Source organism: Coregonus clupeaformis, chromosome 14, assembly GCF_020615455.1.
Source record: "Coregonus clupeaformis isolate EN_2021a chromosome 14, ASM2061545v1, whole genome shotgun sequence".
Classification (NCBI taxonomy): Eukaryota; Metazoa; Chordata; class Actinopteri; order Salmoniformes; family Salmonidae; genus Coregonus; species Coregonus clupeaformis.
Genome location: NC_059205.1, coordinates 47,050,895 through 47,071,248, shown reverse-complemented (window position 1 = coordinate 47,071,248; position 20,354 = coordinate 47,050,895). Strand labels below are relative to the sequence as shown.

Below are 20,354 nucleotides of genomic sequence, written 5' to 3'. Positions count from 1 at the left end.
ACCCGCCCACCCAAACCAGAGGGTGTCCATCCAGCCCAAATTTCCCCCCTCTGTCCCCCTCACCCAACCCTTGGCCCCTCTTCTCAAAACCAGGACCATTGTCATCCAGCCCTTTGGCCTGCAGACTGTGGTCTCAGTGGTCAAGGCTCCACCGCATGTGACTGTTTACTCTTGTGTTATCTTACAATGAAATAGTATTTAGTATGTGTACTATTATTTGGAGGGGTTTGAATAGTGTGCTGCACTGTTTTTTGTGACTAATATCCCTCTATATTGGTGGGTCTTATTCACTGAAGTAATTCAGGTTATATGGCTTCCTCAAAGTCCAATAGTACTCCTGAGATTTAAACCAGTGAGTTATTTCCCCTACCAGAAGTGGATAAGTTCATATTGTCTATGGATCTGTCTCCGTTCGTTCTTACTATGTTAGTCACATGCAATATCTCAGACACCACAAAACTTGGGTTAATGATGCGTCTTGCCAAAGAGTAATCATCTGGAATTCCAAACTTTGAACAAGCTTATCTCCTTACCCGTTTGAGCTACTGTCATGTAATTTTGCACACATATGCATTTCTGCATTACAGAAAAGTTCCCCATAAGGACCTATAAGCTCTGCCCATTAGATTCTCCGCAAATTAGATTTTGCATAATTCATAGGGGTCGACATGTTTACTGTTGCCTTGTTAAAGTACATAATTTTATTTGTAATTTAATTAAAAGCTGAAACAACATTTTGTGAAGAAAATGAAAAATAGTATGTGCATTTGTACCTCCTAAGACTGCACCTGTTGTTATTGACCACTAGGTGTCCTCAAAACGTTGTCTGCTGTGCAAAGAAGGCTACTGCCTTCTCCTCAAATGTAACCTAACTTAGCAGCAAAAAATACGCCTGAAACTAGATCCCCTACAAACAATAAGAAAAAAAAAAAAACAGTTGGGGGAGGTTATCTTCTGCACTGTTCAACCAATCCAGTAAATGTGGAGGAGGAGTTAAGATGGAGTTTTGCCTTGTTAACGTCCAAAAGGGGAAGTTACGTCACAGGCTCTCTTTCCATTTCCCCTGAATTCGGAACATCCGGTTGTTGGGGACTCAGCATAGGCTACCTCAAATGTAACACAATGTCCAGTGTATGACCAGTGCATGCCATGCAGGATCCTCGAGGACAGACTTGGAAATATTGTTGTTTGAAAACGTATATTTCATGAACGTCAGCACAGAGCACACTCATATCAACTACACCTGTCATAACCTCTAATTTAAATACCAATGATCAAACAGATACAGTACATCCATCTGAGGCTGTGTTTACACAGGCAGGCCAATTCTTTCCACTAATTGGTCTTTTGACCAATCAGATCAGCTCTTTTGTCGATAATTGGGAAAAATATCAGAATTGGGCTGCCTGCGTAAATGCTTTGATGTCATCAGTACAATTTCTCACTTCCAATGCTCACTATTTCACAATAGTCATTTACAGTTTTTGTCATTTAGCAGACACTCGTATCCAGAGCAATTAGGGTTAAGTGCCTTGCTCAAGGGCAAATCGATAGCTCGGGGATTCGAACTAGCGACTTTTTGGTTACTGGCCTAACGCTGTAACCGCTAGGCTACCTGCCACCGTATTTATGTTCTCTCTGAGCCATTAGTAGCCAGAATAAAAGCCTTTAACCTCACAAGGACCTTAGGGCTGTATTATTACAGTGTAATTAGCATGTTTTTCCTCTGCAGGCCCCTAATACACTCCATTAGACCAGTAGGCCCAGGCCTTTGAAGGTGACTGTGGCAGGGCTTTGAAGGTGACTGTTGCAGGGCTTTGAAGGTGACTGTGGCAGGGCTTTGAAGGTGACTGTGGCAGGGCTTTGAAGGTGACTGTGGCAGGGCTTTGAAGGTGACTGTGGCAGGGCTTTATTGTTTGATAATGGGTCCTTGAAGGACTGCTGAAGGGGTCTGAGGGAGGGACAGGCTCTCAGCACTAGATGAGAGTCTGACTCTGGACTGGGAGTGGGATGGATCTGTTGTGTTGATGAGTTTATGGGGGGTCAATATCCCATACAGGTGACCTGACATCCTTAGTGATCGCGGATGAGGATGAGAAAAAAAGACTACAGTCTGGATTAGAAAGAAAACAAATACTATCTGAACCCAGGACTGATTAGTGAGATGAACATTGTAAAGAGCTATTGTTCCTCAGCTGAAGCTGGCTACTCTGACTGTATTCTATCAGTTATGTTACAGTGATGTACTCTGACTGTATTCCATCAGTTATGTTACAGTGATGTACTCTGACTGTATTCTATCAGTTATGTTACAGTGATGTACTCTGACTGTATTCTATCAGTTATGTTACAGTGATGTACTCTGAGTGGAGGAGTCTCCAGAGGGACATAGGATGATCTCAGACCTGGATGTGCTTTAGCTAACTCTTCTGGCTCTGTTATGCCTTACAAGTTATTCAGAGTTGGCTAACATCCAGGTCTAGGACAAGGCTAAAACAGACAGAAGGGTTGACCTCTTTCTTAACTCTGTATCTGGTCTTTGTCAGCAGCAGTTCCCACAATGCATCTCCAGCCGAGACAGTTGATTGGACCCCAGATCGCTTCCCCAGGCCCTGCCTTCCTCGCTGTCACCAACCAGGTGGTCACCATACCAATTGTCCCCCATCATGTTACCATGGGGACCATTGCCGTCTCTGGCCCCGCCCATCCCATGACAATGACCTATCACAACACAGCAGTGGATACTGAGGTATGTTTGAAATGGATCTGACCTCCGTACAGCACTGTGTTCTGTCTTATTCCATTATTTATTCATTCACATTAAAGGCACACAGTGGGGAAACATCTAGCTTAAAGTCACATCTTACCCCAGTCAGCGTAGGTGCTCAATCTCAGAAAAAATAGAGGACAAGCTGGGGTCTGCCCAGTGTCCATCCAGACATCTGGAGAGAGGTGGGAGTCATAAAGAGGCTACTGCCTGGGGGGCTTGGTGGTCCCAGAGAAGTGGAGGAGTGGAGGTGGTTGGTAGTTAGGAGGGCAAAGCCGCTTTAAAACCCACAGGCCCTGACAGTGGTCAGACAGACAGAAATGGAGCACCTGGCTTTTTACTGTGGTAACACTTACCTGGTGGAGTTTGTCTCACGGATGGAACATTTAAGGGGTAGAGTCCTTATGTGTTTGCTAAGATAAATATTTATAACATTGACATTTTGCAGCTTATACAGTGAGGGAAAAAAGTATTTGATCCCCTGCTGATTTTGTACGTTTGCCCACTGACAAAGACATGATCAGTCTATAATTTTAATGGTAGGCTTATTTGAACAGTGAGAGACAGAATAACAACAATAAAATCCAGAAAAACGCATGTCAAAAATGTTATAAATTGATTTGCATTTTAATGAGGGAAATAAGTATTTGACCCCTCTGCAAAACATGACTTAGTACTTGGTGGCAAAACCCTTGTTGGCAATCACAGAGGTCAGACGTTTCTTGTAGTTGGCCACCAGGTTTGCACACATCTCAGGAGGGATTTTGTCCCACTCCTTTTTGCAGATCTTCTCCAAGGCATTAAGGTTTCGAGCCTGACGTTTGGCAACTCGAACCTTCAGCTCCCTCCACAGATTTTCTATGTTATAAATTGATTTGCATTTTAATGAGGGAAATACGATTTTGACCCCCTCTCAATCAGAAATATTTCTGGCTCCCAGGTGTCTTTTATACAGGTAATGAGTGAGATGGGTATTCCAACATGACAATGACCCAAAACACATGGCCAAGGCAACAAAGGAGTGGCTCAAGAAGAAGCACATTAAGGTCCTGGAGTGGCCTAGCCAGTCTCCAGACCTTAATCCCATAGAAAATCTGTGGAGGGAGCTGAAGGTTCGAGTTGCCAAACGTCAGGCTCGAAACCTTAATGCCTTGGAGAAGATCTGCAAAAAGGAGTGGGACAAAATCCCTCCTGAGATGTGTGCAAACCTGGTGGCCAACTACAAGAAACGTCTGACCTCTGTGATTGCCAACAAGGGTTTTGCTACCAAGTACTAAGTCATGTTTTGCAGAGGGGTCAAATACTTATTTCCCTATGTCACGCCCTGGCTCTGGGGACTCTTAAATGTTGAGCCAGGGTGTGTAGTGTCTATGTTTTGTTTTCTATGTGTTTCTTTCTAGATCGTTTATTTCTATGTTGGCCAGGGTGGTTCCCAATCAGAGGCAGCTGTGGCTTGTTGTCTCTGATTGGGAACCATACTTAGGCAGCCTGTTTTGCACTTGTCATTTGTGGGATCTTGTTCCGGAGAGGTTTGTGTTTGTTAACCTTAGGACTTCACGTATCGTTTTGTTGTTTTGTGTTATTATGTAAGTACTCATTAAAAGATGTACGCATATCACGCTGCGCCTTGGTCCGTTGCTTACGACGATCGTGACACCCTAATTAAAATACAAATCAATTTATAACATTTTTGACATGCGTTTTTCTGGATTTTTTCTTGTTATTCTGTCTCTCACTGTTCAAATAAACCTACCATTAAAATTATAGACTGATAATTTCTTTGTCAGTGGGGAAACTTACAAAATCAGCATGGGATCAAGTACTTTTTTCCCTCACTGTAATATGTGTTGAGGAGAGAAGAGACAACTTATTGTTAAAATGAGAGGCTGCCTGGATCTTTCATTTCAAGACCCTTGCTCCCTTCGGTCTCAACGTAGACTTTGATCTGAAGCCATTCTTGTGATTATTGTGATTTTGCTATACATTGTAAATGTTTGTAGGCCTATGTAGCCAAATTGTATCTATGATCGTATGTTATCCATTTATGTTTTTTTTATGTTCTATTTATATCTGTAAATTAACCAATGATATCAAGCCACACCTCGCCATGATTACAGACACCTGTGTGTGTCCTCTGACATTATATAAACTAGTGGGATGTAGCTCAGTTGGTAGAGCATGGCGTTTGCAACGCCAGGGTTGTGGGTTTGATTCCCACGGGGGGCCAGTATAAAAAATAATGTATGCACTCACTAACTGTAAGTCGCTCTGGATAAGAGCGTCTGCTAAATGACGTAAATGTAAATGTAGTGACCCGCAGTGTTTGCCATTATACCCTGATGAAGACAGCTTGTCTGTCGAAACGTTGGTTATTAAATTATTGCATATGTGCTCCTAGAGTGTGAGGCTCTCCTTTCTTTTTCGAGGAGAGAAGAGAAACATTTAGAACAATGTTTTTTCGTAATGCAAAACATATACCTAAAACATATAGATGTTTCTTAACACAACTGGAATATTTCAGCTTGTTCTTAAAACGGTCCCTAAAGTGAAGATATGTTTAGATTTTACCTGTTGGCATGTGTTGCGTCATTGTAGAGTAAATGTTAGTATTACTGGGGACCACTTTTGCCTGGTAGGCCATGTGACATACAACTGCTAGGTAAACCCATCATGAGAGTAGAAAATACCCAACTGATTGCTAAATTAACCCATGCAATAAAATGCAAATTAATTACTTAAAAATCATACAATGTGATTTTCCGTCTCTCACAGTTGAAGTGTACCTATGATAAAAATTACAGACCTCTACATGCTTTGTAAGTAGGAAAACCTGCAAAATCGGCAGTGTATCAAATACTTGTTCTCCCCACTGTATAACATGTGATGGTATAACACAACAGATTAGATTAGATCAACTGGAATGGCAATCTCACTCACGGTTGCACAAAAAGAGCTGTCGTAACCCCCCAACATTTTTATTTTTTATTCTGTTTGATTCCAGACCTTCTTTGAGTCTCTGTGTTAGAAGCATTAGCCCTCTGCAAAGATTCATGGCTGTGTGATGGCCAGAATGTAGTGCTAGGAAGTTTCTTTGAAAGGTAAGCATTTTGCTGTGTCATGGCTTGTCGCCTTGCTAGAAGACAAGGATGGCTTTTGTGTGTGGGTGTGTGGGTGCACCCGTGTATGTACACTGACTTTTGATTTAACCTAACCTAAACATCCAATAGCGAAACACGCTCCATTGACCTGTGTGTGTATCTCCTTCTCCATTCTCATAACCTTGTTCAGTAAATCACCATGGTCTGAGAAAAGTGAAAGTGAGGAAGCTGTTTGTTTACGTTGATGGACCAACCATCAGGTCAGGAAGAAGAGGACATAGTCTTCCTCATCCCGTCCCAGGGGACGCATGTCTGGCTGGTAATGAATTATGTTTGACCTTTAACCCCCGTGGGAACCTCAGCAGGGCACAGTGTCTGAATGGGTCTTTTGAAAGTCCTATCTGTCTGTTCCCAAGGGAGGAGGAGGCCCATAGGATGATGGGTGATTTATCTCTCTGTGTCAGACCAAAGAGGAGATAAAACGATCGTGGACATCACTGGGAGAACATGACAGTGGCTTCTGGCTTCGCCTCGTACCTAATAACACCCCTTAGCGCTGATATATTCACAGCCTATCACAGCCTATCATAGCCTTTCACAGCCTATCACAGCCTTTCACAGCCTTTCACAGCCTATCACAGCCTTTCACAGTCCTTTTCTGTTACTTATTCTATCACACGTGACCGTATGGCATGGTTATAGAGCTATACAGTAATCTATTTTAGCCTCGTAAATACCAGATTGATTACCACTCGCGAGATCAGGCGGCTTGTGAGGCTAAATCTATGTAGGACCAATGTAGTTTTACCACTCTCAATTCTGGTGGACTCATTTGTTTTAGAATGGTAACAGCTACTGAACAGTGATTCTTTTTAAGAACTCCATTATGCTGTCTGACTGTAAGTCCAGCAGGTTGACCTTTATTGTCATGAGTCTTGTCCTGGAGGAATAACTGAGCGATTTCCCTTTAGATATATACCAGCTGCAAAGTCAAAATTGTCTATATTGTAAAAATATTCGCTTTTTGGTCTTAATTAAGGTTAGGGTTAGGTTTAGCAGTGTGGTTAAGGTTAGTGTTCAAATTAGATCTTATGACTTTGTGGCTGTGCTAGCTAGTGACCACTCTGCAGAGCTGCCTCCAGAACAAGATTCATTACGAAAAACGCTAACCTCTGGATATATATATACAAAAATGTAAATGTAATTGTCTATTGGATGTTTTCCATGAAAACCTTTTACCTCACCAGATCTTACACTACAAACCTGTGACTTCACCTCTCACTGACACAATCCATGTTCCCTGTTGTAATGTACTATAGTAGCATCACTGGCTTAGCTGCACCGAAAAACAAACAGACAGTAGGGATAGATAGATAGATTATTTGTATGGCTCAAGGTGGTGGAGAAGGCTTGAGAACCTTTGTTGGATTTGGAATATAATTCACTGTCTTTGAAGAAATACAGTTTATGTACAGGAAGTCAGGGTACAGTATGATGACGTGATCGCTCAATTCAATCAAACTCGCATCTCGGTATTTACTCTATGCAGTAGCTCTTTTCCTGTGATCAAATCAAATCCCTGGATGGCTTTGGGTACTGTTAAAACCTATTCTTTAGGACTACCAGGTAGACATCCCTCTCAGCGACATTTACATTTTAGTCATTTAGCAGACGCTCTTATCCAGAGCGATTTACAGTTAGATGCCAATTCTCAGATTAAGAAGTGTGCATGCATGTGTTTGTAAACAAAGGCACTGTATAAACATTGCAATGGCAAGTTCTCTACCGTAAAACAATCATTTGATGGTTCTGCAAGCCGTATGTTATCCCATTGCACAAAAACTGCTGACTTTCCCCTCCACCCCCAATCAGAGTGCAACATCAACAAACCCTCCTAACCTCCAGTTAACAACTGTAATCTACATCCCTAGAGAGTAGGGACTCAGACCGCCGACTCATATAGCTTCATATCAATCTAATTTTCAGCCTCTTATTCAGACTATGTCCCCGACTCCCAGTTTACACTAGAGTCAGTGAAGCGCTAGATTGCTGACTCTGTCTACCATTGTCGAGGAGGGGGAGGTTTGTACTGTTGACTATACAGTGGTTGTTTAAAGGCAGGGTTTCACTTTCCCCTTGCAGGACGTGTATCCCCCGAAACAAATCAAATATGTTTCTACGGAGACCAAATAAAACAGTGTGGTCTGAATTTGCACAGCTCCAAAAGCGGCGCATTTAGATATGTTACGAAGCATGGCCTCAGAAATGGGGTGCATCGGAGAAAGCAGTTAAAGAGCTGTAGCAGAGTTCTCCTGTGGTCTATGGCTCAGTGGTAGAAATACTAGTCTCAGAGAGGGCATTGGAGGACAACACAATGTATGTTAGTCAGCTGCTACTGCTAGACAGTGTTATGAATGTGGTAAACGTAGGTTTGCACAGAGAAACTATACCCACTCGGCACAGACGTCAGTTCAACGTTTAGTTTTGATTTACATTTGGTTGAGTTGTCAACTAACGTGAATTCAATGTGAAATCAAAAAAATTATTCACCATGTCATTGGATTTAGGTTAAAAGTTGGGTGAAAATAATACGAAATTCCCTTACGTTGATTTTTTTTTTTTCATGTTGATTCAATGTCATCACATTGATGTTTGGTGTTGAAATGATGTGGAATCAACGTAGATTAAACCAGTTTTTGCCCAGTGGATGGAGACTTAGTCTAGACTTAGTATAAATCTCTATATATGGGTCTGTATTTACATAATCAAATGCTGTCTGCTTTTTACAAATGAGATGGAGCTGATGCTGTTTTAAATGTGCATTGTTACCCATAAAGTTGTTTATTTTATCACCTAAAACATTGCAAGACCATTCCTCTTCTGGTCATTCAGTTCACTCTGAAAATGTCTTGTCCCCTTCTCCCTCCCTCCCTCCCTCTCTATGTATGGCTGTCCTTACATAATCCCACCACTAGTCTAGCTCTCAGTCCACTCAGACATGGAAAAAGGCAGTGTGTATGTGAAGTATGAAGTCTGTTCTGCAGAAACATGCTGGAGTCATTATCAGCTTGTAATTGAGGATTCCGTGTCAGTTTTTCCATCTTTTGCAGCAGCTGCACCTGTTGGGTGTGACTGAGTGAGTAAGTGACTGAGTATATGTGCTGTTAGACAAACAAGTAGCTTAGAGCTGCGTGCTGCAGGTGCTCTGTCTGGGCAGACAAGATGGCAACCAAAAAGTGTTACTGGCTTATGTCTGGTGTAACTGGCGTCACCAGATTGGTTTTGTAAACCCACAGCCAATGTCATCTGCATGCCCAAGCCAAGGCCAATGTACTCATATTATATAATCCTCAAGCTCTCCTGTGTTGTGGACATCCATTTTGAATTGTTAATGTGTTCTGAGGAGGAGGAGTCAGCTGATGCATGGTATTTGCAACACCATGGTTGTATGCGTTTGATTTTCTTGTACATCCATGCTGAAATATGTATTAAGTTTGAACTTTCCCATAAAATAATCTCTGTGTGACCATGTCAGTCACATTATTTTATCAATCCCTCCCTCTCCACCTGTCCAGGTGTGTGCGGAGCGGTGGCAGCAGAGGATGGTGAAGAACCGTGAGTTGGCCACGCTGTCTAGACTGAGGAGGAAGGAGGTGCTGCAGGCCCTGGAGGCTCGTCTCAGGGGGACACTGTGTGAGAACCAGAGGCTGCTCCAGGAGAACGGATCCCTCAGAACCCAGCTGGATGGACTGCTCACTGAGGTGAGATGGGATAGACACACCTTTTTTCACCTCCAGGGCCCCTGTGTGAATGCTTTCCAAATGTGTCCTTACTTCCTCGCTTCCTGAAGCAATCACTGATCTGACACAAATTGATAGGTTTAAGTGAGGGTTTCATTCTACTGCTTTCACATGTACACTGACTTCAGACACCAGATCACCCACGTATACAGATGTAGGATCTTAATTTGATCACCCTGTTGCAGGACAACTTTACTGCAATGCAGGACATTTTAAACTTGTAGTGTATTTGAGGTTTAAAAAGGCTTCTGAAGTTTGTAATTTCCACTTTCCCTTACGAAAAATGTATCAACCCCTACAAAAATGTCAATTTTTAATCCACATAATAATTCACATTTTCTGTTGCTGCAGGTTTATTTTCCTGCTGTAGCAAACTGGCTGAAATTAAGATCCTACGTCTGTAGAACACGGTGTTCTTCATGGTCGTCCTGGTGTTCTTCATGGTCGTCCTGGTGTTCTTCATGGTCGTCCTGGTGTTCTTCATGGTCGTCCTGGTGTTCTTCGTGCTCAACTCTGGTTCCCTGAGGTGAGCACTTTGTCTGTCTGTCTGTCTCTGTCTGTCAATGTTTTTTTTTATGTCAGCCAGTCAGTCAGTCATCTCTTTGCCATGTCCAGAGCCCGATAATTCACTAACATGCTGTATAAATTCCGAGTTTTCTCCCAATGTCTCAGAAAAAGGGCCACATCCAAACCTTTTTTTTCCTCACGGAGGAAGGCTTTGGAAAGTTGGCTGAGAGTCGGGAGAGGAGAAGGGCTCTCTGAGTTTTCCATACGCTCAGGCTTCCCAGAATCCCAGAACTAGGAAAATGGGAGCGTTGCTTCCCTTCCACGCCGGCCGGTTCGGAAATGCAACCTGTAGATCAGCTACACACATGCTTATTTATAGACTCCAAATGGATTCTATCACTGGACATGTTCCTTTCAATCCTCTCACAAGGATTTGTTCAGTAAAACCTGGCCAGGAGCTGAGCGAACTTTTGCTAATGTTTCCAGTCATAGCTCAAGTCAATATCAAATGTTTTTTCAATTAATAAGGTCCTGCTGGGTTCATCTTTTGTCACTGGGATGTTTGGATACATTTCCAGGTATTTAGAAAAAGGTATTGGTTAGGGGTGTGTTTTTTTATATGGGGTGTGTATTCATTTGATACTACTGCACAAGATCTTGACCACTTTTGGGCATTGTTGTGTTGAGTACTTCTGTCAGATCTTACTGGGTCTCGTATTGTTTTGGCTCAAGTAGGAGGCCACAAGTTTATTATCCTTTTCTGTGTGTGTGTGCGTGTGTGTGTGCATGTGTGTCTGTGTGTGTATGGGTATGTATGCTTGTGTGTGTGTGTGTGTATACATAGGTTTATGGTACATGGCCTTCAGATTGCAGGCCTGTCTAAGACTAAGGCAAAGCAACTGGCAAGGTACTGCTCTGTTTCAGCAGTTATGGGCAGCCTAGCTTGGTGGAGAAGAAGGTGCTGCTCTGTTTCAGCAGTTATGGGCAGCCTAGCTTGGTGGAGAAGAAGGTGCTGCTCTGTTTCAGCAGTTATGGGCAGCCTAGCTTGGTGGAGAAGAAGGTGCTGCTCTGTTTCAGCAGTTATGGGCAGCCTAGCTTGGTGGAGAAGAAGGTGCTGCTCTGTTTCAGCAGTTATGGGCAGCCTAGCTTGGTGGAGAAGAAGGTGCTTTTTGTATCCTAAAGTGTCCTTGTATCCAAGAACTGAACTGAATCCTTCCTTGATGTAATGTGATTTGTGGATTCAGATAAAGTATTTAAAATGTGTGTGTGTGTGTGTTTGTATGGTTTAGCCTAGAGCGTAAATTCAAATCTTTGATTTATCCCACGCACAATGGATGAAGTCATGCCTCTCCTAAGCCAGGTGAAGTCTCTGTGTGGTTTTCAGTCTGTAGTCTGGCCACCATGACCAACCCTCTACTTCCTGACCTGTTGTTGAGATCACTCTTCTTCTTGTATTCATCTGTCTTGCTTGTTTCATGCTTGTGTGCATTTGGACCTTTATGATAAAACGTTTGAACTTTTTGAGAAAAATGTTTGAAGAGCCTTTATGGATTTATAACAAATGAAACACTACCATGAAATTGTCAATTTGGAAACTTTTTTTGATCTTTGTAATGGCTTTAGCCACTGTATGTGCATGTGTGTGTGTATGTCTGTGTCTGTGTGTGTGTCTGTGTGTATGTCTGTGTCTGTGTTTGTGTGTGACTGATTCACTGCAGAATGTTTCGGTCCTCAAAGGGAAATGCTCTAAGGTCTGTAATGCTCTAATGTTCTTGAACATGTGTGTGTTAGTCCATGATGCTTTTTTCCGTGTTTGGCCTGGCTTGTGTAACTGAAGACCCTGCCCTGTCCCTCTGGTCTCAGTGTGTGGGAGTCAGAGCCCAGCAGCTCCAGCCTGTCCACAGGGACGCCACAAAGCAGCCGACATCTGCTCAGCTTCTCCCCTGTCCAACAACAGAGGGGAGGGGAGGAAACACCAGCCCCCCAGTCCCCATTGGAGCCCCTGGATGTCCAGTACCCACAATCCCACCAATCCCAGGACAGGTAATTAGCACAACAAGAACATGAGGTCCTCGAGGGTTTCTGGCCCAATATACATATAATGCTGTGTATGTACATACAGTGGGGGGAAAAAGTATTTAGTCAGCCACCAATTGTGCAAGTTCTCCCACTTAAAAAGATGAGAGGCCTGTACTTTTCATCATAGGTACACGTCAACTATGACAGACAAATTGAGATTTTTTTTCCAGAAAATCACATTGTAGGATTTTTAATGAATTTATTTGCAAATTATGGTGGAAAATAAGTATTTGGTCACCTACAAACAAGCAAGATTTCTGGCTCTCACAGACCTGTAACTTCTACTTTAAGAGGCTCCTCTGTCCTCCACTCGTTACCTGTATTAATGGCACCTGTTTGAACTTGTTATCAGTATAAAAGACACCTGTCCACAACCTCAAACAGTCACACTCCAAACTCCACTATGGCCAAGACCAAAGAGCTGTCAAAGGACACCAGAAACAAAATTGTAGACCTGCACCAGGCTGGGAAGACTGAATCTGCAATAGGTAAGCAGCTTGGTTTGAAGAAATCAACTGTGGGAGCAATTATTAGGAAATGGAAGACATACAAGACCACTGATAATCTCCCTCGATCTGGGGCTCCACGCAAGATCTCACCCCGTGGGGTCAAAATGATCACAAGAATGGTGAGCAAAAATCCCAGAACCACACGGGGGGACCTAGTGAATGATCTGCAGAGAGCTGGGACCAAAGTAAAAAGCCTACCATCAGTAACACACTACGCCGCCAGGGACTCAAATCCTGCAGTGCCAGACGTGTCCCCCTGCTTAAGCCAGTACATGTCCAGGCCCATCTGAAGTTTGCTAGAGTGCATTTGGATGATCCAGAGGAGGATTGGGAGAATGTCATATGGTCAGATGAAACCAAAATATAACTTTTTGGTAAAAACTCAACTCGTCGTGTTTGGAGGACAAAGAATACTGAATTGCATCCAAAGAACACCATACCTACTGTGAAGCATGGGGGTGGAAACATCATGCTTTGGGGCTGTTTTTCTGCAAAGGGACCAGGACGACTGATCCGTGTAAAGGAAAGAATGAATGGGGCCATGTATCGTGAGATTTTGAGTGAAAACCTCCTTCCATCAGCAAGGGCATTGAAGATGAAACGTGGCTGGGTCTTTCAGCATGACAATGATCCCAAACACACCGCCCGGGCAACGAAGGAGTGGCTTCGTAAGAAGCATTTCAAGGTCCTGGAGTGGCCTAGCCAGTCTCCAGATCTCAACCCCATAGAAAATCTTTGGAGGGGAGTTGAAAGTCTGTGTTGCCCAGCGACAGCCCCAAAACATCACTGCTCTAGAGGAGATCTGCATGGAGGAATGGGCCAAAATACCAGCAACAGTGTGTGAAAACCTTGTGAAGACTTGCAGAAAACGTTTGACCTGTGTCATTGCCAACAAAGGGTATATAACAAAGTATTGAGAAACTTTTGTTATTGACCAAATACTTATTTTCCACCATAATTTGCAAATAAATTCATTAAAAATCCTACAATGTGATTTTCTGGAGAAAAAAAATATCATTTTGTCTATCATAGTTGACGTGTACCTATGATGAAAATTACAGGCCTCTCTCATCTTTTTAAGTGGGAGAACTTGCAAAATTGGTGGCTGACTAAATACTTTTTTCCCCCACTGTATATATGTTCTCTCACACACACACGCACACACAGAGAGATAATAAACCATGTGGCCTCCTACTTGAGTCAAAACAATAACAGACCCAGTAAGATCTGAGAGAGGCTTTGGTGCAGCGTTATGTAACAAGGAGATCCAATGGTTTCTGCTAAGTCTCTCACTGACTTATGATTGTACCTCAGAGTTCAGTCAGGGTCCGTCTCAAGACGGTTGAAGTCGGAAGTTTACATACACTTAGGTTGGAGTCATTAAAACTCGTTTTTCAACCACTCCACACATTTCTTGTTAACAAACTATATTTTTTGCAAGTCGGTTAGGACATCTACTTTGTGCATGACACAAGTAATTTTTCCAACAATTGTTTACAGACAGATTATTTAACTTATAATTCACTGTATCACAATTCCAGTGGGTCCGAAGTTTACATACACTAAGTTGACTGTGCCTTTAAATAGCTTGGAAAATTCCAGAAAATGATGTCATGGCTTTAGAAGCTTCTGATAGGCTAATTGACATCATTTGAGTCAATTGGAGGTGTACCTGTGGATGTATTTCAAGGCCTACCTTCAAACCCAGTGCCTCTTTGCTTGACATCATGGAAAAATCAAAAGAAATCAGCCGGAAAAAAGATTGTAGACCTCCACAAGTCTTGTTCATCATTGGGAGCAATTACCAAACGCCTGAAGGTACCACGTTCATCTGTACAAACAATAGTACGCAAGTATAAACACCATGGGGCCACGCAGCTGTCATACCACTCAGGAAGGAGACGCGTTCTGTCTCCTAGAGATGAACGTACTTTGGTGCGAAAAGTGCTAATCAATCCCAGAACAACAGCAAAGGACCTTGTGAAGATGCTGGAGGAAACAGGTACAAAAGTATCTATATCCACAGTAAAACAAGTCCTATATCGACACAACCTGAAAGGCTGCTCAGCAAGGAAGAAGCCACTGCTCCAAAACCGCCATAAAAAAGCCAGACTACGGTTTGCAACTGCACATGGGGACAAAGATCGTACTTTTTGGAGAAATGTCCTCTGGTCTGATGAAACAAAAATAGAACTGTTTGGCCATAATGACCATTGTTATGTTTGGAGGAAAAAGGGGGATGTTTGCAAGCCGAAGAACACCATCCCAACCGTGAAGCACGGGGGTGGCAGCATCATGCTGTGGGGGTGCTTTGCTGCAGAAGGGACTGGTGCACTTCACAAAATAGATGGCATCATGAGGAAGGAAAATTATGTGAATATATTGAAGCAACATCTCAAGACATCAGTCAGGAAGTTAAAGCTTGGTCGCAAATAGGTCTTCCAAATGGACAATGACCCCAAGCATACTTCCAAAGTTGTGCCAAAATGGCTTAAGGACAACAAAGTCAAGGTATTGGAGTGGCCATTACAAAGCCCTGACCTCAATCCTATAGAACATTTGTGGGCAGAACTGAAAAAGCGTGTGCGAGCAAGGTGGCCTACAAACCTGACTCAGTTACACCAGCTCTGTCAGGAGGAATGGGTCAAAATTCACCCAACTTATTGTGGGAAGCTTGTGGAAGGCTACCCGAAACATTTGACCTAAGTTAAAAAATGTAAAGGCAATGCTACCAAATACTAGTGTATGTAAACTTCTGACCCACTGGGAATGTGATGAAAGAAATAAAAGCTGAAATAAATAATTCTCTCTACTATTATTCTGACATTTCACATTCTTAAAATAAAGTGGTGATCCTAACTGACCTAAAACAGGGCAATTACTAGGATTAAATGTCAGGAATTGTTAAAAACGGAGTTTAAATGTATTTGGCTAAGGTGTATGTAAACTTCAGGCTTCACTGTAGATGGGATGCTCTAACTGTATGAGAATGTAAATGACTGCAATCCGATGTCTGAGGTACACCCTTGACTTGTTAGGTAGGTGGAGAGGGACCCAGTTTTCTCTTGTACTTTGCTTTTTTCATGGACTAATGGAAAATCAATTAGAGGCGTGAGGTGTGTGGTTGCATTAGTGTTTTAGGTACTCTTTACAACTGTCAATGTTCTCACAATTTACACACTAATATTGGTACCCAGAAGAACCAAATCTCGGATTCAGGCTGACAGGAACTCGATTTTAACAAGACTATTTACACATCAAGTGCAATAGAAGAGGCTTGGATTGATAGGCTTTAAAGCCACATCTTTGCCTATGCAAAATGCTCACGAACCAGGAATAAGATTTGTAAAAAAATAAATAAAATAAAAATAAAAAGCTGAATTAAAGAGAAGTGGGTACCCTCAAGTGTTGGCTTCTGGAGGATAATCCGATCCATCCAAGAGCACTTCATTCTGTCCAGAAAACCAGAACTGTAGAGGAATTGGCCGGTCGTTTCTGTTTGGCTAAGCATCTATTTCCAGCCCTGTTTTCTTTGTTGGAATGGAGAGATTGCTCATTTTATCTTGGTAATAATATTTAAATCTATTTATTTATGTATTTAATTATTTATAAGGGAGTGTTACAAGTAGAGGACAATAAAATAGTATTATTCGTGGCGTCTGTTTTTAGTGGCCAGTTTAATTTTACCCGACTTGGCAAAATCAAACTGTAATGTTGTCTCACAAGTCTTCTCTTTAACATCAGTGTATCATTTCAGCACTAGTTATACTTGTGTTGTGAATACAGGTGTAGGATCCTAATTTGAGCCAGTTTGCTACAGCAGGAAAACAATCCTGCATCAACAGGAAATGTGAATTATTGTGTGGATTATAATTTATGGACATTTTTGTAGGGGTTGATAAATTTTTTGTTGGGGCAAATCAAGTCAAACATGTCTACGTGGAAATGACAAATACACTACAAGTTTGCATTTAATTCTTAGAAACAAAATAGTGATCAAATTAAGATCCTACATCTGTATCTCACTCAGTCAAAGATTTTGACCTTGCTGTGTACAAATCATAGAGTGGACTGAGCATTTATTTTGGCACAAGCGATACAAAGCACACAACAGATGCCTTAAGAGATGACAGACATATTTGCAGACAGCATGCCTTGTGCCGTGGCTGTGCCCTGTGGTAGATCACTCCTGCCTGCAAACAATCTATTGATCTCCAGATTGACAGACTGTTTATATAGTCCTGTCTCACCACTGGTTGTCCCCATGTGTCCAGCTGCCTGCTACAAAGTAGTACATAACTTCACTACAAATACCCTGCGGTAGTACAGCAGTAGGCTAACTTGAAGGCTCGGAGGAGGGTACACAGTCTCCCACTGAGAGAGACCACTTAAGGAGTGGAGCATTATGTTGTAACCGATAGCTTGGTCATCTTAGAAGTTAGCTAGTCTACACAAGCAGATCTGGGACCAGGCTATAGAACACAATACTGAATATCATCAAAGTATATGTTCACCAGCAAAATGTGTGTGGACTCCTCCTTTTTGGCTTATGGGCCATTTTAATGCCCATTCTCATCCCTATAGTGTTGTTTTTATCTGGAGCCCAGGGCTTATCCGGACAAGTGGATGTTCCGCACAGTTGTCGGGAACAGACCATTTATCTCACTATTCCCAGGAGAAATCCAGTCCACCCTCTCTGCTCCTGCTGTGTGTGTGTCTGCGCATGCGTGCATCTGTGTGTGTTAAGAAGATCCCACTGGCTCTGCTGGTTATTGTTGCAGTTGACTGAGCAAAACTCTGTAAAACTCATCAACTCAACCCCTTCTTTATTTATGACTTCATCCATCAACTCAACCCCTTCTTTAATTTATGACATCATTCATCAACTCAACCCCTTCTTTAATTTATGACTTCATCAACTCAGGGCAAGTTGTTTTGTCTATCGAGTCATCTGCACAGTTTTTGTTCCAGATGCTTGTTTAGAACCAATGAACACCTGGGACGTCCAGAGTAAGTGACTGGTATTCCGGTTAATGCATTAAGGTTCATAGGCCACAAGGAAAACACACAACATACCACAGCATGGTCCTGTAGCATATCAGCAGCTGGATCTCTCTCTTTTTTCTCTCTCTCCTCTCTCTCTCTCTCTCTCTCTCTCTCTCTCTCTCTCTCTCTCTCTCTCTCTCTCTCTCTCAATCTACCCCTTTGTTTCTGTTATTTCTCTTTCTCCCCCTACCTCTCCTCCCTCCCTCCCTCCCTCCCTCCCTCCCTCCCTCTCCTCACCCCTCCCTACCTCTCCCCCTTCTTCCCCCTCTCTCCCCACTCTGTGCTCTAGGTGGGAGGACTATACTCCAGAGGAAATGGCTCTAGCAGTGGTCAAGAAGGAGCCTCTCCTGTTTGGGTCGCCCCCCTGCCAACCCCACTCTCCTATCTCCAGGACCAAGTCCCTCCGGTCAGTACTAACCAAGTCCATCTGATCAGTAGCCTTCTACCAGCAGAGAATTTGATTCTACAAATGTAGGATCTTAATTTGATCACTCTTTTTTGCTGAGAATTTTCCTGCAGACGAGCTTCGCGATTGACATAAATTCACTGAAAACCCACACTAACAAACGGTTATATTATCAGTATTGCACTTTTCACATAGCCTACTTTTGTCCAGCTAATAGCCTAACCACCATTCAAGCAACATTATGGACTAAACGTTCAAATCCAGTTGCTGCAGGATTACTTTGCTATGACAATATAGGTGAAATTAAGGTCTTACATCTGTACTTAGCCTCAATCTTCCAGCCTTGTCTGTATCGCCAGTATGAAAGCAAGATTAGAACATCTGGCTAGATAAGACTAGGTTACCTCGATTTCAGAATTTGAATTCCGTATTGAAATCACTGTATTAGCTACCTGAATTGAGTATCAACGAGTCCACTCAGTACTCTCTGTAGAGCTAGACTTTGTCCTTCTCATTGTTAAGTAGACTCTAATGTGATCCATGTGGGCCACTTATAAAACTAAACTGTTCACCAGTCGTTTTGACGCCATCACAGTTGACTGAAGATGGATGGTGCTCAGTATAAAAAACGGATTGCCTACACTTTAACTCCACCCAATTTTCAAACCGTCATGCCATTTGAGAGGGATGAGGTTCATATGAAAGCCAGCAGCAGCCTTCAACAGCTTTTACATAGAACAATCCCTGAAAATCAAACGTTTTATAGTTCCGTCATCATAAAATACAATATGGCTTCCAAGTTCACTCCCAAGATGAATAGAAAGTACATTTTATTTCAGGCACTCAAAATAAGTTAATAAAGTATGATTTCTAACTGAATATTGGTTTTTCCCCTCCACTCTAGTCTGGCTCAGAACCTGAGAGGCTGGGTGCATCGACACGAAGAGGAGAGGACCAAGTTCACACGATCTACCACCAATCAATCCAGACATACAACAACTGATCAGCACACAACCAAAACTGTCCTGGTAGGTTAGACACTCTTCTTCCCTACAAAACAGGGAAAAAGCTACTAACTAGGTCCTAGGTTTTCCCTGGTCAGGCAGGACACACGGCCCTAATAATGAGACGTTTTAAAGTCTGATCAAATGTCAGTAATGGTCATTTCTGATTTTTGGACAGGTTAAGCAGTACCTCCGAGGGTATTTAAACTGTCAGTACTTAGGCCAATGTGTACTCCAGTAGAGGATTCAGGTTGCAGGACCTTGTCAAAATGTCGCTCCATGATGACCCATTAAGTAGAGCTGCCACCGGAACATAAACAGTTTAGTGAGAATACAGTGCCTTCGGAAAGTATTAAGAACCCTTGACTTTTTCCACATTTTGTTACATTACAGCCTTATTCTAAAATTGATTAAATAAATAAAAATCCTCAGATATCTACACACAATACCCCATAATGACAAAGTGAAAACAGGTTTTCAGAAATCTTTGCACATTTATTAAAAATTAAAAACAGAAATACCTTATTTACATAAGTATTCAGACCCTTTGCTGTGAGAATCGAAATTGAGCTCAGGTGCATCCTGTTTCCATTGATCATCCTTGAGATGTTTCTACAACTTGATTGGAGTCCACCTGTGGTAAATTCAATTGATTGGACATGATTTGGAAAGGCACACACCTGTCTATATAAGCTCCCACAGTTGACAGTGCATGTCAGAGCAAAAACCAAGCCATGAGGTCGAAGGAATTGTCCGTAGAGCTCCGAGACAGGATTGTGTCGAGGCACATATCTGGGGAAGGGTACCAAAACAATTCTGCAGCATTGAATGTCCCCAAAAACACAGTGGCCTCCATCATTCTTAAATGGAAGAAGTTTGGAACCACCAAGATTCTTCCTAGAGCTGGCCGCCCGGCCAAACTGAGCAATCGGGGGAGAAGGGCCGTGGTCAGGGAGGTGACCAAGAATCCGATGATCACTTAGACAGAGCTCCAGAGTTCCTCTGTGGAGATGGGAGAACCTTCCAGAAGGACAAATCTCTGCAGCACTCCACCAATCAGGCCTTTATGGTAGTGGCCAGACGGAAGTTACTCCTCAGTAAAAGGCACACGACAGCCCGCTTGGAGTTTGCCAAAAGG

The 20,354-nt window shown here is 42.6% G+C and overlaps 1 protein-coding gene across 1 annotated transcript in view; it reads left to right on the top strand.

The window, feature by feature from the left end:
* The first annotated feature begins 1,549 nt into the window (after positions 1–1,549).
* LOC121580812 (cyclic AMP-dependent transcription factor ATF-6 alpha-like) overlaps positions 1,550–20,354 on the top strand; it is a 39,044-nt gene continuing 20,239 nt past the window's right edge. Inside the window, exons 1-6 of the mRNA XM_041895862.1 lie at positions 1,550–2,749; positions 9,441–9,626; positions 10,017–10,191; positions 12,036–12,215; positions 18,096–18,212; positions 19,117–19,240. Of these exons, the coding sequence (XP_041751796.1) occupies positions 10,085–10,191; positions 12,036–12,215; positions 18,096–18,212; positions 19,117–19,240 (528 nt within the window). The 5' untranslated portion in view covers positions 1,550–2,749; positions 9,441–9,626; positions 10,017–10,084. The remainder of the gene's footprint in view (positions 2,750–9,440; positions 9,627–10,016; positions 10,192–12,035; positions 12,216–18,095; positions 18,213–19,116; positions 19,241–20,354) is intronic.